This window comes from Empidonax traillii, unplaced genomic scaffold (assembly GCF_003031625.1).
Source record: "Empidonax traillii isolate 1590-97213 ecotype Southwest subspecies unplaced genomic scaffold, ASM303162v1 scaffold177:size1754471, whole genome shotgun sequence".
Lineage (NCBI taxonomy): Eukaryota > Metazoa > Chordata > Aves > Passeriformes > Tyrannidae > Empidonax > Empidonax traillii.
Genome location: NW_020955370.1, coordinates 367,016 through 384,075, shown reverse-complemented (window position 1 = coordinate 384,075; position 17,060 = coordinate 367,016). Strand labels below are relative to the sequence as shown.

General features: G+C 51.1%; 1 protein-coding gene across 2 annotated transcripts in view; it reads right to left on the bottom strand.

Moving 5' to 3' along the window:
* MGAT5B (alpha-1,6-mannosylglycoprotein 6-beta-N-acetylglucosaminyltransferase B) overlaps positions 1–17,060 on the bottom strand; it is a 59,759-nt gene that overhangs the window by 16,140 nt on the left and 26,559 nt on the right. For both annotated transcript variants that reach the window (XM_027886106.1, XM_027886107.1), the window contains exons 4-8: positions 12,762–12,874; positions 11,694–11,767; positions 10,174–10,344; positions 9,198–9,362; positions 8,368–8,537 (exon numbers count right to left, since the gene is read on the bottom strand). In XM_027886106.1, coding sequence (XP_027741907.1) covers positions 8,368–8,537; positions 9,198–9,362; positions 10,174–10,344; positions 11,694–11,767; positions 12,762–12,874 — 693 coding nt within the window. The remainder of the gene's footprint in view (positions 1–8,367; positions 8,538–9,197; positions 9,363–10,173; positions 10,345–11,693; positions 11,768–12,761; positions 12,875–17,060) is intronic.

Below are 17,060 nucleotides of genomic sequence, written 5' to 3'. Positions count from 1 at the left end.
CAATGAATCCCTCTCTCCAAAGCTGTTCCACTAAGTGTACCACTGATGTCAGACTGGCAGCCCATCTGGACCACGTTTCCACCTTCTCAGAAAAAAACCTGTGACACCTTCCAGCTTCAGCAGGTTTCTCAAAAATCCTAGTTACATGTACTTGTGATTTCCAAGTGCCAGTTTGTTCAGAAATACAAATGGTTCACTCCTCAGTTTTAATGCTCTATAATTTTTCCCCCTAAAGACAATAATTCCTCACCCTCATAACCCCACAAACACCCAAAACACCAAACACCCAAAAAGCAACAGCAACATTGTCATGGAAAACCAGACCACTGAGCTGATCTGGTCCACCCAGACTGTCTCACTCTCCCCACGCAGTTGTCCCATTTTGTTCTCAGTCCTTCCAGCAGGGCTGAGGAATTCCTGTTTTATTTCACAAGTCTGAGCTCAGACACTGTGAAATCTCACCCTTCACTCCTGCCTGCCAAGACGTCTGTCTTTGTTTTCTTCTGGGCTCTTCATTTACTCCTAGCACCTATTTGGAGATGGGAATTTATCCCAGCCACGCCTGTAAGTATTTTTACTTCTCTTAGGAATAAAAGTTCTGGCCAGGTCTTAAAACTCCCAGGCTTTGAATCTTTCCCTCTTATGCACGCTCTCTTACTGTTTCTTGTAATCTCTCTGCATTTTCCCTTCTGAACATGAGAATCCTCTTTCCAGCCCTACCTGGGTTTTATTTGTTGCTCAGCTGAAGCTCAAATGAACCCACAGCCCAAGGGTCCATCCTCTGATGAGCACTTCCATAAAATCCTCATCCCTTCCCTAGCCCTTCAGCATTTAATCTCTCAATCCCATGGCTGCTTCCAGAGGAAATCAATGGCTCTTCCACCTGGGGAACAGCCAAGGGACACAGTTATCACAAGCATTTGCTCTCCAGTCTCTCATACACTTCGTCAACATCAGAAGTGGGTTTGCCAGAAGAGATACTAATGAAGGGCTCTTGGTCTGCTCCTGGCTGTATCCCCCTCTTCTTCTGAACCTGATCTAGGGAAAATGTCCCTGTTCATTGCAGAGGGTTGGACCACAAGACCTTTAAAAAGTCCCTTCCAACTCAAACTATCCCATGATTCTATATGGCTTGCAAGCCCTTGAGCTCTGAGCACCTTCTTCCAGCCCCATTCCAACCTCAGACCAGTGAAGGGTCATCCTAAACTTCTGACTATGACTCACAGAAAGTGTGTAAATGCGGACCAACAAAGCCAGGAAAAACCCAGTATTTCAATTAAGGGCAAAGAGCTGCTTTTGCAGCTGCTTCATTGCTCTTGTCACAAGGAATATCAGCATCAGCTCAGGGCAGCCCAGCCAGGGCGGCCGCAGGGGGAACAGGTTGCAGTTCTGTCACTTTTATGCACAATTTTACACGACAGGACTGATTGGGAAGATGGCAGGGATAGAAACGCTCTCACCTCCCACAGCCACCTCTCTACGATAAATAGGGCAATGAGGAGACACCCTCCTGGGGAGGCTGAAGGGCAATTTTTAAGCCAGTAAAAAAACCCCAAGATTTTATAGAGATGCAATTCCAAACATCAGATTTGCTAACATACATGCTGCTTTTTCCTCAGTCATCAGCGAAACAGTGATTTACACCAACATGGCAACTGTGGCCGAAGCAACTCAGCCAATCTCTAAACACTGTATTTAACTGAAAATCCCCAAACCATTACATTTTCCTTGCAGCAGACCCCATCCTCCAGCTGGTACGTGTCACACGAGCCACTCCATTACAAAATAACCTCTAATTTAAGAAAGCCCTAACTAAGCTTCATGAGGGGCTGTGGGAGACAGCAAGTAGCATAACTAATTCTGAAGCCTCCAGAAACTTTCCACCAATTAGGTGGAGCAGGTCTGGCTCCCCCAGCTCCTTTCATAACTGCAATCTGCCACACATCCCCTTCCCCAGGTGCTTGGGACTTGCCACATCCATTTACACTCTCAGTGCCACGGATGTGTGGTAGGAATAGCTCTAAGAGCAGGACCAGTGTCTCTGAGCAGAGCATCTCTCCATTTACCCCTCTTATCCTCCCTAAACACTTCATAACCGCTGATTTTAATATTCCAGTCATGCAAATCCAGGCTGCACCTCTGAGATGGCAGGGGGGGATTTTTTATTTTTTTCCCTTTCCTCCTTATTTAAACATTTTTTATTCAAGCTTTCATCATTTGCCAGTTAAGTCAACTAATTTTCTACTAAACCCAATTTCACTCATGGTTGGAGTGCAATTTCCCTGATTTTTCCTCGTGCCATGTACTATTAATGGCGCTTGAAATTACGCAAATAAAATTGATGAGCGCAAATGCCGCTTCCTCAGCCGGCACAGCCCAGAGACCTGTTTTGGAAGTCACTTGATCCCAGCTCCTGGAGAAACCTCCCCTCCCAGACCAGCCAAGCGTGGTGACCAGCTCAGGCCACGGCTCAGCACCTCCAGAGCCCCAGATGGTGATCCAGTGGCTCGTTCCATCCCGGATTAGCGCATCGCTCCTCTTTGGGCGGGCGCAGCCGAGGCAGCTTCAATCCAGTGGATGCAAGAGCCGAGCTCGCCTCACCGCCAGCTGCCTCCACCAGCTGTGCCTACTCCAGAATAAATCTACAGCAGCTTCTTGTCCTGCTATTTTCCTCTTCTAGGTACTTTAATCAAACCAGGGGACCGTTCCCTCCCCGGGCGCGGTGCAGGCGCTCAGAAATCAGATGACTGCGGGGTTATCTTTACATCCCATTGACCTATTTTCAAATTAACCCAACGTTCTTTCATGCTTTATCACTCCTGGCGCTGCAAAGTCCAGCACTAAATGGATCTCGTGGGCATCTCCGGGCAGCCTGGGCCAATATCCTCTATTATATTTAATTGCATCTCCTCTGCCCGCATCTGCTGCCATCAGCAAGGCAGACGGGGGGGAATGGAGGAGAGCTCCTGCCCTCGCTGCTCACTCACCTTCTCCATGTCTGCAAGAGCCCAGCAAGCACAGGGCTGTTATCCAGGGGTGAAAAGTGCCAGAGCTGAGCCTGAGCAGTTCATGGGAGTCTGTGACAACCCCATCACAACCAATTTAAAGTGCAAATCTAAGCCTACAAGATGAACATCCTGCTGCCTGCCCTCTGCTCCCAGCTCTTCCCCCTGCTAGAACGAACACTTGCTAGAAGCAAGGATTTTCAAGCAATTTCAGCATGATTTTTAAGGCACCTGTAATGGTTTCACCTTTGCAAGGTGTGTCTGGACTGGTTCTCTGGCCCATCATTGATCTTGTATGACACAGCCCTACCCATCTGTGAAGGGGGGGGTAGTTCACGAATCCATTTCTTTATTTCCAAGGCCTGGAGATGCACAGGAGGGTGCCAGAGCAAACATTTTTTTGTTTCTGGTCAGAGATTCAGCAAATAATGAAGAAACTTCCCAGAAAAGGAGAAATAAACACTTGGGCTCCTTCAGAGAGCTGCAGAACTGAACAGTCAGATGCTCGTGGTGCCTGAGCAGACCCTGCGACAGACAGGCTGTTTCCTGCTGTCCCAGCTGCTTCACAGCTAAAGAAAAGGAAGAAATTCTTCCCTGTGAGGGTGTTGAGGCACTGGCACAAGTTTCCCAGAGAAGCTGTGGCTGCCCCATCCCTGGAAGCGTCAAGGACAGGTTGGACTGGGCTAGGGGAAACCTGGGCTAGTGGAAGCTGTCCCTGCCCAAGGCAGGAGGGTGGAAAGAGATGAGCTTCAGGGTCCCTTCCAGCCCACCAGATATATCTGCTGGAAACGTGTCCTGATTAAATTACAGAGTGGAAAAGCCAAGGAAGCTCAGACACACAGTGTTGTGCCCAGAGCCTGCGTAACCTCTCGGTTCAGTCTTCATCATCCCTGTCTTTGCAAGGGTTTGCACTGTCAAGTACCCACAATCATGAGCACCATCTTCAGCTCCCCCTGAGCCCTGTAACCAAACACCCAGCCTTTCCAAAGCCCACAACAGCCCTTACACAGCAAGAACATCAATGCCTGGCCAGAAAAAGAACAACCCAGTAGCCCCATCAGCTTCCAGAAACACTCGCTCTCAAGTACCAGGAGCACCTGATGCTACTCTAAAGGCTGAAGGTTCCTGCCCACTGGTGCAGAGCTGATGAATCCCACAGCCATGCCACACAGCCCCACCAGGATCACATGCAATTGGTCACTTCTGGCTGTTTCCACAAGCAATTCCTGTCTCTCCCACACAACAGCAGGGCTGTGTTTGCCAGCTGGCGAGGGGAGGTGAGGCCGGGAGCCTGGGCACGGCGCAGGTTTTCACGCGAGCAGATGCAAGACAGAAAGATGGCTTTTATCTGCCAGGAAATAATTAGAAATGTATTTGCCTGGACATCGTGTTTCCATCTGAATGGCTCTTTCTGCAGCATGAACACACCTCGGTGAGCGTGGAGAGTGCAGAAAATGGGAGCTCTAACTGTGTGCCAGGCGCAGGGGTGGCAGCGGGAGCTGAGCTTGGTACCAGCGTGGGGCCAGTCCTGGTGCAACCCAGACACACCAGCCCAGCACAGGGAGGGTGGCTCGTCACCCAGGACACACACTGGCCACAGCTACTGCTGGGCAGGGAAAGGGCTGCCAGCACAGGATAAAAGCATGTGCTGAAAATCAAGTACCTTGCCAGGGAAGGTATTACGAGTCCAGAACTCGACACAGGAGCAATTAAGCTCCAGGAACACTTTGTAAAGCCCTGACCCCACAAGGCATCAAATCCCATTTTCTCCGACTTTCTGTCGTGCCTTATGAGCAGTTAATTTCAAGGGGACCATTGCAGAAAGCACCTTTCAGCGTCATTGAGATCAGCACTCCCGTGGTTTCAGCAGCACCACAGCCCTGTCTCCCTCCAAGCCTCTCCTTTAGTCCCACAAAAGCAGCTGGAGATGCTAAGACGTCCACTGTCACGACCTAAGGATGGGAGTAGGAGCTGGAGGTCCCAGCACTGCCTGTGATGATGCCCCCTCTCCTGGGGACAAAGGCTGAGCACATGCTTCATGCCTGACCCCACGGCATGGGTGCTCCAGAGGAGAAGCCTCGGCTTACTGCAGCTTTTGTGCTGGCACAGCCATTGCTCGAAAGTGCTGCTTGTAATTTTCCAACATCTACTCATGAGCTGCCTCATTATCAACCCAGCTCAGGGCTTTCAGGCACTTCCCACTCCACCCCTACCAAGCAGCACACACAAATGCCGGCCTCGATTCTCACCTCCCTGCAAGCACTTCTGAGCTACCAACACAAGACAAGGTGTCTTCAGCAAGAATAAAGTGTTTGCATTCAGATTCCGGATGTTTCTTCCCTCCCTGCTTCGAGACAGGACTCAGAATGCTGCTGGCTCCCAACCCAGCACAAATCTCAGATGGAAAACAGCTCCTGGCTCCCTGTTCCACCTCAGCGGTTTGCTTTCCTCCCAGGGAGCTGCACAAAGAGCCACAGAACAGTTTGGGTTGGAAGGGACCAGATAACCCTGTGTTTCACCCCTTGCCCCTCAAGATGCATCAAAAGCACTTCATAAATTCACTGAGAAATGCAAAAGAGGACAAATACCTGAACTTAGTTCAGCTACAGGAGAAAAATTAGCCCCAGGTAGGACACAGAAGAATTCACAGATCTTTAAGGCCCAGTCACACTCATAGCCTATTTTCATCCCCAGACCTCCATCACCAGTTTTTCTGACCAGGGCCTCCTCATCTGCCCAATCCCCAGCATTCCAGACCCAGTCCTGACCACCCCCCTCCAGGCACTGCTGCATTGCAATCAATACAGATGCTAATAATGAACAGCTCTCAGATAACCGCTGGCTGAAGTGTATGCAGGCAAAACCTTCCAGCGATCCCTTGCCAATGATCAATACTCACAGAAAAAAAATCAGCTCAGAAATGTGAACAGACGAAAAAACAAACCAGCAGAGAGGTTAATCCATGCTGAATAATTTATGAGAGCCAGTGAAGGCTGTGCTGGGCAGGAGCAGCTACAGCTCCCAGCCATGAAAGGATCAGGAGTTGCCAAAGGAAAAATACACAGAAAGTGGATTCAACATTTCACACTGCTGGAGCAAAATATCCCTGAGCCCATCTCAGCACTGGTGCCTGCACTGCTACAAGCTCAGCAAGAGACACCTGGGATGGGAGAGGACAAATTCAGCCCCAGCCTACAGCAAGGCAAAACTCCAGCCCCTTGAGCATCAAATAAGCCCTGCCAAAAGCTGTGGCTACAGGTAAAGTCCCCTCTGGGCTTTAACAAAGAGCCAAAGATTAACTACTAGCATGACTCAGGATTAATTACACATGTTCTGCTAAGCCTCCCACTCGCTCCTGGTCAGGCAAAAGCTTTCCCCAACACTCCTTAGAGCCATGAGCCTGAGAGCAGGGATGTTGCTGAGAGATCTGCAGGCACTGAGCAGGATTGCTGGCACCACTCAGTCCTCCCCTTGGGCAGCACCTCTGCCCCCCTTCTGACACCCACATTAACCCATCTCTTGGTGGGCTGCAGGAGGGTCCCAGTGAGTGCTGGGCCCAGTCTTCAAAGGGGCAGAGGGGACATGGCTACAGCCCCAGGTCCTGCCTCCACTGGCCCCAGCCCCATCAACATGAAAGTGGGCACTTAACATGGGTGTCCAGCATTTATAATGTTATCAAAGCCAGGTACAGCACATGCTCTTGGGGAGGTGGGGACACAGTTTCTATCACTGGGACACGGAGAAGGGTGAAATGTGCGGTCCCAGCCCAGCTCGCTCACTTCCCATCTCAGCTACAAAAAGAGACAGAGCTGCCTTTCCCAGGCATCCCAGGGGACACATCCAAACCCACGTCAGAAGAGATCTCATCACTGCCAACTGACGTTGAAGCTCCACACTTCTGAGAAAAGCAAAATACTACAGGCAGCAACGCAGCTCTCCAGTCACTCACAGAGGGAACTGGGCGCTGCGAAACCGCCTGTAAGACTCACCAGCTCCTTCCCCTCCTTCAACAACCACCACGAGGCTCTTCATCAAAAAACCACAAACAAGAGCCACGCAACAACAACACAACCCTCCCAGCCATTAACTTCTTTCATCCCTGAGTGCACGGGTATTATTTAGCACATCAGCTGAGCTCAGCACACCTCGCACATCGCTGTGACGCGGGCACGCCTCTTTGAGGAGCTGCTGCCTCTTGCATTAAGACCAGGATTATTTTTTGGAGTTAATTAGTCGGGAGCTAATTCCATTCATTAATTCTGAGTGCCACAGGGGCTGGGTTGGGTTTCTTTTTTTGCTGTTTTTTTGTGTTTTTTTTCAGGATTGTTGGTTTTCTTCACTCCCTTTTCAGCACGGCTCATCATGTGGCCAATGCTGGTTTAGCATGTCCCAGAGCCTGGCCAGTCCCTGAGGCAGCTTCAGGCTCTTCTTGACTTATAACCCATCTAATTTGCATTTTCTCTGGCACTTGCCCTCCACTCAGGATGACAAGAAAACCTTGTGAGGCTACAGGAGGCAGCAGTGTCAGCCTGCTAATACCAAAACTGCATCAGCAGAGAGGAAGGTGGCATGTGGTTCGCTTCTCCCTCCTACTTTTTCCATCTAATATTGGTCCCTCTTGGAGACTCTCACGCTGCATCGCCCCATGTCCCACGTCACAAAAAGCCCATCCCTCTGTGGGAAGTGCCTCCAGCAGCAGTAAATTCCCCTGCAGGTCCCCAGGCCACCCCCAGTACCTCCTGAGGAGGAACTCCCTGGGAGCTGCCACCCCCCTGCAAGGGATGCAGGTTCTATTTGGCAGCCACACCAGCTGCTTGCCTTGTGGCAGAGCAGGAAGGGAGGGAGGGAAAGAAAGGAAGAAAGGAAGGAAGGAAGAGAGCACAGTCACTGCTCAAACAACACCAGCAAAGCCATGGGGGTTGAGTGCAGCCATGTACAGTGGGAAGAGCCAGCCACTGCAGGACACCTGCATCCTGCAGCCACAGGGCCAGCAACCGCACAGAGAGCATCCCTGGGGAATGATGGGCGAGAGGGAGCCTTTCCCATGCCCAGCTCTAGGCAGGTGTCAGGAGACAGGATGCCAGGAAGGCAGCAGACAGGATGCTGTGTGCTGGCAGCAGGGGATCATTCCGCTCACATCCAGTGCCAGGACCAAAGTGCCTTCCTGAGACATGTCCACAGCAGCCCCATGCAAAGTGTCACCAGTACAGCACCAGCACTGCCTGAGATTCAAGTCAGGGAAAAGCCACATGCAACCTGTTCTGACCTCGTGCTTTCACACCAGACCACGAGGCAACCCACACACATGCAGGGGGCAGACCCTCTTGGGGGGGCCCAAGCACCCACAGAACCCAGCACCCACCTCTGCAGCTCCTTCAGGGAGACTGTGACCCTCAGGCTGTGTCCCAGGAGGAAGAGGGCAGCCAGGATGTCAGCCCACTGCACCATCTCGCCCAGCGGGCCCCCCTTCAGCACCCGTGGGCTGAAAACATCCCCCGACTCCTCTGTCAGGAAGCCAATGTGGATCAAAATCTGGAGAAACAAGGAGAGGGGTCAGCACCTGAGAAAGAGACAATTTGAGCTTTCCAGTTCAAAATTACTTTTGGCTCTTGAGTCCCTCCAGGTCCTTTGCACACTGTAATTACACAGGGAAATCAGTCAGGGATGAAGGCAAGTGCTCTGTGCCCAATTAGCAAAGACCAAATGGCCAGAGTTTGCCAGCTCCCCTTGTCTGGTGCTCTGTGTCCTGGGACCAGGCTCACATTCCCGATTTACACCACAGCCTGAACCACAGACTGGAGGGAGATGTCCCAGCACACAGGGACCGAAGGGAAGGGCACCACAAATGCACCAAGGGGAGCACCAGCAACCTCAGCACGTCCTCGGAGGAGACGTGCCAGGCTCCCGCCCCCTGTTGATGGCTGGCTGCCAGCTGGACACTGTCTCCCACCCACCAGGACCCAACACCAAAATCCACCCCATTGTTCAGCCGCCCCAGTCCTGCCACATCCCGAATTCATGTGGAGCCGCGTCCAGAGGCAACAGACCGACCCCGCAGCCCCGCGTGCTTCCATAAACGAATTTTCCTTCCAGCTCATTCACATCCCAGCTGTCTCCACTTCTCCGTGCTCCCGAGGGCTCAGCTTTCCCATCTCCACACCACAAACCCCCCGCTGTGCGATTTGCCCGTACGTGTTTCTGGTCCCGCTGCCGCCCCTTCAGCTTCTGCTCGAGGCGCCGGGCCGCCCGCAGCCACTGCTGGGCCAAGTGCCGGATCCTCTTCTTCATGAAGCTGAGCGACTCCTTGCCCGTGCCAATCAGGTCCAGGAGGTGAGCCAGGTCGCTCCGGAGAGCTGCCTAGGAAAGGAACACGCTCTGCATCGGGAGTGTAGGGAAAGCGGCCGCGAGAGGAGCCCCCGGGCCGCCCCAGGGGCTGCGGGAGGTTCGTCCGTCGCAGCTCGGGTGCTGCGGGTCCTTCCTGCGTGGACAGCACTCCCCAGAGCCACCACAGCCCCTCCACTTCATGCACCAAATCCCAAAGGCCTCACTGCACCCAGAGCAACCACCTCATAATATCCCAGATTCCTCAGTAGAGGAAAGACGTGGGCATGTTGGGGTGGGTCTAGAGGAGGACACAGAAATGAGGACAAGCTGAGAGAGTTGGGGTTGTTCAGCCTGGAAAAGAGAAGGGTCCAGGAAGACCTTCTTGAGCCTTTTCAATACCTGAAGGGGGGCTTGTAAGAAAGACGGGGACAAACTTTTTAGCAGGGCCTACTGTGACAGGACAAGGGGGTGGTGGCTTTAAACTAAATGAGGGTCAATTCAGACTAGATTTACAGAAGACATTTTTTATAATGAGGGTGATAAAACACTGGCACAAGTTTACCAGAGAGGCGGTAGATGTCCCATCCCTGAAAACATTCAAGGCCAAGTTGGACAGGCCTTGGAGCAACCTGGCCTAGTGGAAAGTGTTCCTGCCCATGGCAGAGGGTTGGACTAAATGACCTTTAGAGGTCCCATCCAACCCCAACCATCCTGTGATCCCATAAAAACCCACAAGAGGCATCGTGCCCCTGCTGACACTGCTGCTCTGGGAACATCTATTTCCAGCTGATGTCTCCCCCCAGACCCCCCCAGAGGGGCAGAACACAGGCTGTCCCCACCTTACCTGCACGGGGGGCCGCGGCGGGGGCGAAGGCGCAGCCACCGTCCGGTTTCTCCAGGGCAGGGGAGGGCAGAACCACTCGACCTCGCTGAGGTAGATGAGGAACGAGCACTCGGTGCCGTCCACGCCAAAAAACGCATAGCAGGGGTCAGAGGTCCACCTAGCCCTCATCCACTGCAAGGGAGCAAAGAAACACGTGGGGCTCGTGCTGTGGTCAGGAGGGGATGTAGCAGCCCTGCCAGCTGGCCCTGCTGTGGGAAACCTCTGTTCTCCATCCCCTTTACCTGGGAGATGGAAATGAAGGGCAGAGAGGGGAAAAAAGGCTGCGAACCCAGCACCTGTCTCAGTGTCAGTGTTGACCCACCTGGTGCCTCCACAGCACACAGGGCAGAGGAACAGCCAGAAGGGTTTGCTGGGGGCTCCCTGGGTTTCTAGCACTGATTGCAGCACCAACACGTGCCTTCCCTGTGGGCACAGCCATTAATCCCCAGGAAATAATACACCACAGGGATTTCTTCCCGCTGGCTTAGCCAGGGAGCAAGAGGAGCTGCTGATTTCATTGCCCTGGGCACAGCGGGGCACAGAGACAGATCTGCTGGCAGTCCCCAAGGATGATTTCACATGGAGGAGAAGAACCAGAGACCAGAGCAGTGATTTATCATCCCCCACCATGGCTCTTGCCAGCCCTTTCCTAATTCAACTACAAAAACAAATCTACTCAGAGACAGGTCGCTGCGCCCAATATGTAAAGCACAGCAATCACCAGGAGAGGAGATGGGATTACAGCCTTCCAGAATTACATTACATTCTGAATTTACTCAAATTGTGGAAGGAGAGGATGCCTAGCACCAGGGGAAGAGAAAAATACAGCCCCCCTATATCATTTTCATATACCCTTCAACATCTTTTCAGCGAGACTCAGCCCTGCAGAAGGCTGAGCTTGAAGCAGGAGGTTGGGAAGGGGAGGGAAAAGGGAGATGGTTTTTAATTAGTTCATGTAAATATGCTCTCTGACAAATTCATCATGGTCTGGGCCAAATGCCAGGCTGCATTCAGGTGTAAAGAGCAGGTTGGGTCAGGCAGGACATCCTACTTGAGATGGAGGTCCTGGCCACCTGAACGAGATGCTGCTCTGTGCAGTGCTGAGGTTATTCCCCAGACACCAGGGAATGTTCCAGGTATTTAGAGACGGTGTGACAGTGCTTCCTCCTCGCTGTGCTTCTGGCCTTAAACACAGAAACTCCAGGCAGGGAGGGCTACAGGTAGAGGTGGTCTCACAGAACTAATTCTGCTGCTGCCTGAACACCTCTGGATACTCCGTGGCCTCAGTGCTTTGCTTTTCTGCATCTTTAGCTCTGCTCCTCCTCCTGCACCTTTACCACATTAAAGTAACCAGTTTTATTCTGGAAAGCATCCCATTTCCCACTGCCCTTCCCAGTTTAACCCCAAGGGTTGTTGCTTTATGCCCTTCCCAGCAGCTTCTATTCCAGGTCAAGACCCTCTCCCGGACACAGAACACTCACCTCCACCTTCCCAGCACAGTCAGGGTACTTGGGGTCCCTGGGCACCTCACACTGGTCCCTCCTGCCTTCCATCACTGCAGAGAGACAAATTGGGCATGGGGAGAGCTGGGATGTACCAGTGGGGCAGACAGAAATGCTGTGAGAGGAGGGGATGGGATGGGGTGGGTCTGGCAGCCCCCAAGCATGTTCATCAGCACCGCAGATGCCAGCCCCATCCCACTGAGTGGAGCAGGACACCACGATATGAAGCATCTTCCCCAAAATCAGGGAGGAAACAGAGGAAATACACCCTGCTTCCATGCTGAGAGAGTGTTCCCCTTTCCTAAATCTCAGCAGGTCCATTTATAGCACCTCCCTGCTGCCCTCAGCCTGGTCCAGACCCCAGGTCCCACCTATCCTGTAAGCAGGATCAAAGGATGCATTCAACAGCCTTTATGCTGTAAACTTGCAATAAAAATTGTCCTGCTGAGCTGTTGAAAGAAGACTCAGCCCCCAGGGTCAGCTCCAGAATAAGGCATAAAGTGGCTAAAAAGGTAATAGGATCTTTTCTCCCTCTGTGGTTGGGTTAATAAAAGCTCCCACCCCTCCTACAAGACCCTCCTTTGCCCATAACTGAAAAGGCTTGAGGTGGAAGAGGCAATGGAAAGATCTTCTACCTAAACCCCAGGAACCGTACAGCAACGTGGAGAAACATCTGGAGAACCCAGCTGCCCTCCCAGCGGTGCCAGAGTGGGATGGGAATTCTCCTGGTGCCAAGTCCCATCAGTCTCTGGGAGTTTGGATCCAAACCACCACATTTTTCTGCCCAGGTGTCTGTGCTGGCACTGCTCCTCATCTTTAATTTTGCGTTTAATTCCGTGGCATTTCTACCTGACAGCCATTCAGATTCGTCACCACTCCTCCCCCTTGTAGGCACGAGCTTCCCAAGGAAGCTAAACCTCAGATACCTGCATCCATTCCTAGCATTGTTACCAAATTTTTCATGGTAGGCTTGGCTGGATCTTCCTGTTCCAGCAGCAAAACACATAAGAGGTTTGGAGCACTGGGAGGAGCCCCAGGGGCACTCACCTTTGCTGTTGAGGAGGCTGTTCCGGAGGATCTGATCCACTTTTATTGCGATGTCCGAGACATTCTGAGCTATAGCCTGGATCCTCTCCATCAACCCTGCTGCTGGTTGCAACCTGGGGAGGAAAACAAACTGACCCTGAAAATTTAATGGTTCACACTGGTGACACTCAGAGCAAAATTCAAGCCCTTGGAAGCTGCCAGCAGGCTGAACTCAGCTCCAGGATGCAACACAGGAACTCCTGGTCCAGCATATAACAGGCAAAGAAGTCACTCTGCCTTCCAAGAGGTTTGATTTAAAATGTATGTAAATCAGCATTTATATATAAACTGTGCCACTCTTCACGGCGTGCTGATAAACACGGATGCGCCCGTGCATTTTATGTGGGGGAATGTTAAACAGGCTGGGAAAAAAACCTGGTTTTCGTATTTCAGATGAGCTGTGTTTGAAAACCCTCTGCTGTTATTATTGGCTTTGCAGTGCACGTAGGAAGCCGTGGTGGGGGAAAAAAAAAGGAAAGGAGAAAAAGAATGAAAGTACAGAGGAGAGAAGGTAAAACCGAGGAGGGCTGAGTAAGCTCATGGGCCTGGAGCAGACTCATGCAAAACACACGGGACACATGGATGGCCTGAGCCAGCCCAACCACCAAATTTGGGGGGGGCAGTTTTTTCTCCCAGGTAACAAGAACTAGGACAAGAGGAAGCAGCCTCAAGTTGCACCAGGGGAGGTTTGGATTGGATATCAGGAAAAATCTCTTCACTGAAAGCGTGGTCAGGCACCAGAACAGGCTGCCAAAGGAAGCGGAGGAATCACCGTCCAGGGAAGCCCAAAAACATATAAATGTGTTTAGGGACCTGGTTTAATGGTGGGCTTGGTAGTGCTGGGTTAATGGTTGAACTTGATAATATGAGAGGTCTTTTCCAACCTTAATGATTCCATGATTCAGGGGAGCGGATTTCCAGGAGCCCATCAAGGAGCAAGGGCAGGGACAGGGTGTCAGGGCAGCACAGGAGGACCTGGGGCTGAGCTGGGGATCACAGCCCAAGCAAAGCCCACAGACACCTTGTGATCAGATGCCACCAGTTTGAACAGCTGCACATGCCTCTATGGAATCAAACCTGGCAGTCAATACCGTCCTTGGTAAACAGCCCCATTAAACTCATCCACATAACACACCATGTAGACTGAACTACAGAGTGCTGTGAAGAGGCTGGGTGGGAATTAAAACCTGGTGTAACTTGCAAAAGGGCAAAGAGAACTCGATCCATCAGCAGTGGTGTCCTGCTAGGCTCGACAAGGAGTGAGCTCTCCTGCCACTTCCATCACAAACAGCCACCCCGTCTCGACAAGCGTGGTTATCACAGTAAATAATTTCCCCTCCTGCAGCATTTGGGTCGTAAGTTTTCCCTCCTGTTGCTGCCAAGATCATTATAATACAAGGAAGCGTCGTTTGCAGTGAGCAAAACCAAAAGGGCTACCTTGAATACTCGTGGCACAGAAAATATGTGCTGATGTCAGGTCCTCCGTGGTGGAGTTTTATGTTTGTTCTCCAGCAGATCAGTGAACCCGAAGGCTGGGATTTAAAGTACCTCTGTCCTCAAGGCTAAAAAAATCCCGGTTTTATGAACCGATGCTGCTTCGGTTGTTGATTTAAAGTCCATTTGCCAGCAGCGAGCAGCCCACATTTTTCCTCCTGGCGTGGTTTACGACCATCAATATTCAGGCTGCACAACTCCACAGGGAGCCACCCATCTTGGGCTTTTAAGAAATAATAATTAAATGCAGAGGGCACCATTGCCCCCGAGTCATTCCCAACCTTTGCAGAGAATAAACCCCAGGTATCCCGCTGTAACCACTGCAGCAGGCAGGTTGCTCCCGAGGCCCTGGGAAAATATGGGCACAAAAATAACCTGTGAGAAGCTCTGCTTGTCAGCACGGCTCTGAGGAGACAAAATTATCTGGCTCTGAGGGTAGTGTGGATCAGCCAGGCCTGAAAGCTTGCAAACCCCCATTTCTGCAACCCTTTTGCCACCGGCAAGCAGCTTGTCAGACCCTGCAAGTGATGCAAAGGCACTCGGTAAACAGCTGGGAAGGGCAATTTAGGAGCAAACATTGCACGGATGCAGCGAATTTAGAGCCAGTGAGCCCAAACTCCTGCTTCCAACAGGAGAGGGATGCTGGTCTGGTGAAGATGTTCCCCAGGTTTCTCTAACGCTTATGGCAATGAGAGGGTACGACCATAGGCATGGCAGCGCTGCTCCCACACTTCAGAGCACCCAGATTAGCCCACAGTCCAGCTCCTGCCTCTTCCCAGAAGCTATCCGAGCTCTGACTTGTGTCCAAACCTGCTCCCCAACGCTCAAGTAATTAGGTGAACCTCAAAAGTCAAGAGCAACCTTGGTCCTCACCTCCTCACCTCAGCTCAGCCAGGGCTGAGCACTGGGCACCCACAAACACACTCAAACAAAAATCAGGACCATTATCCTAAATAAATGGCTTTCTTCCAGGCTCAGCCTCACAGCCAGAGCTCTGGTGCTGGTTTCCACTGGGTGATGGATCTGGCCTAGCATTTATGACAGCTTGCCCAGCTCTTGTAAAGCTACAGATGCTGCCCAAACACAAAGATTTCACCTCAGAGCCCTTAGATGTAAAATGTACGCCTGAGCATCACAGTCGGCACCTCCAGTTCTCCCAAACAAGACAATTGCTTTGCACAGGCTCTGCAGGGCTTTCCCCAGAAAACACAGAGAGTTACTGCACAGTGACTGAAAAAAATCCATCACGGCTCTTGGCATGCAATTAAAGAAGGTGGAGAAAGGCAGAAGATATCCCTTCAAAATCTCCCAGCGCTTGCACGCTCATCACCTTGCCAAACTTGCTCTGCCCAAACCCCCGCGACTTCGAGCGAGGGATTTCACGCTTGGGGTGAAGAGCTCCCACGTCAGGAGCACTGACAGGCCTGGTGCTTGTACCTGCTGGGTAACAAGGCCATCGCTGGAGCAGCAAATTTCGTGTAACGGAGTGAGGAGGTGACGGGCAGGTTAAGCGTAAGTTACATCACCCATGAGCACAGCGATTTGTCAGCCGGGCAGAGGACAAGGAAACGAGACACCGAAAGCAAAATCTCAAACGTAAAAAGGTTTCCCCGTGCCTCGTAGGAACTTGATGCCTCACTCTGAGTAACTGGAGACAGTGGGAAGGACGAGAAAAGTGGTTTATTCTGCTCAGTCACAGCTAAGCAGAGGGGAAATATCCCAGCAGGTGGTTCCAACCAAGCACGGCCAGCGGAAAGAACTCCTCACTTCCAGCACCACCACTGCCCAGGGAGTAGATTTTTTGCCTTTTTTCTCCCCCCCTCTTGCTTTTTAAATTCTTTCACAGCAACACTTTAAATGCCACCAAAAGGCGCTGGCGCTGTGCCAGCTGTTGGAACTACACTGAATCACTACGGCTTTTCTAGAACAATTTTTTACCTGGGACCTTAAAACCGTTTACTACAGCAAATACAGTACTTTTACTCCTAACCATCAATATTGATTTCGTCTTTATTATTTTCGGATTTATATTTCCCCGCCTCGATTAAGATTCAGAGCACACTGTGCCTTATAATGGTCTGTATACAGTATTCATCTCGTTTCAAAAACTGCTATTAAGATGTATCTTTCCCCACTGGCAGATCATTTGCCATATAATACAGCCGGAGGTTGAGTTTTCCTCCACTTTTTTATGCATTAATTTGGTTGCCTTCACTTTGTCTCTTGTCCCCAACCACACAGCACCAGCTCGGATTCAGCCTGTTTATCCCCTTACAAGCCACTGTATTTTTATTGCCTTTTATAAAAGTGGCATTATGAAAAGATGAATCTCTTTCTATTTGTGTGTTGTCTTCATAATACAAGCCCTAAACATATTTGCTTGCTCATCCGATATTTCTCGCTATTAACTGGTGAAAGCCACGGCTTTGGGAAGGCCAATACAGATGGAGAAAAGCAGATGTTCTGAAGATAATACGTCAACAAATTCAACATTCACACAGAGCAGTTTACCACAGGATTTCAACTTGCTCGTTACAAGGTCTGCACTGCCATTTACCTCTCTAAATGCGTTAAATTTTTTTGCCCATCCATTCATCCATGCAGATGGCATGAGCTCAGACTCATCCAACAGCCTGTGGGGGACAAGCCGAGGAAAAGTCACAGGGATGTGGGGAAAAGCCCTCACAAGTGCTGGATAACTAAAAAAAGTGATTTAAATCTCCAAGAAGATAGACAAATTAAGAGCTTTTCTCCCCTAGGTTTACT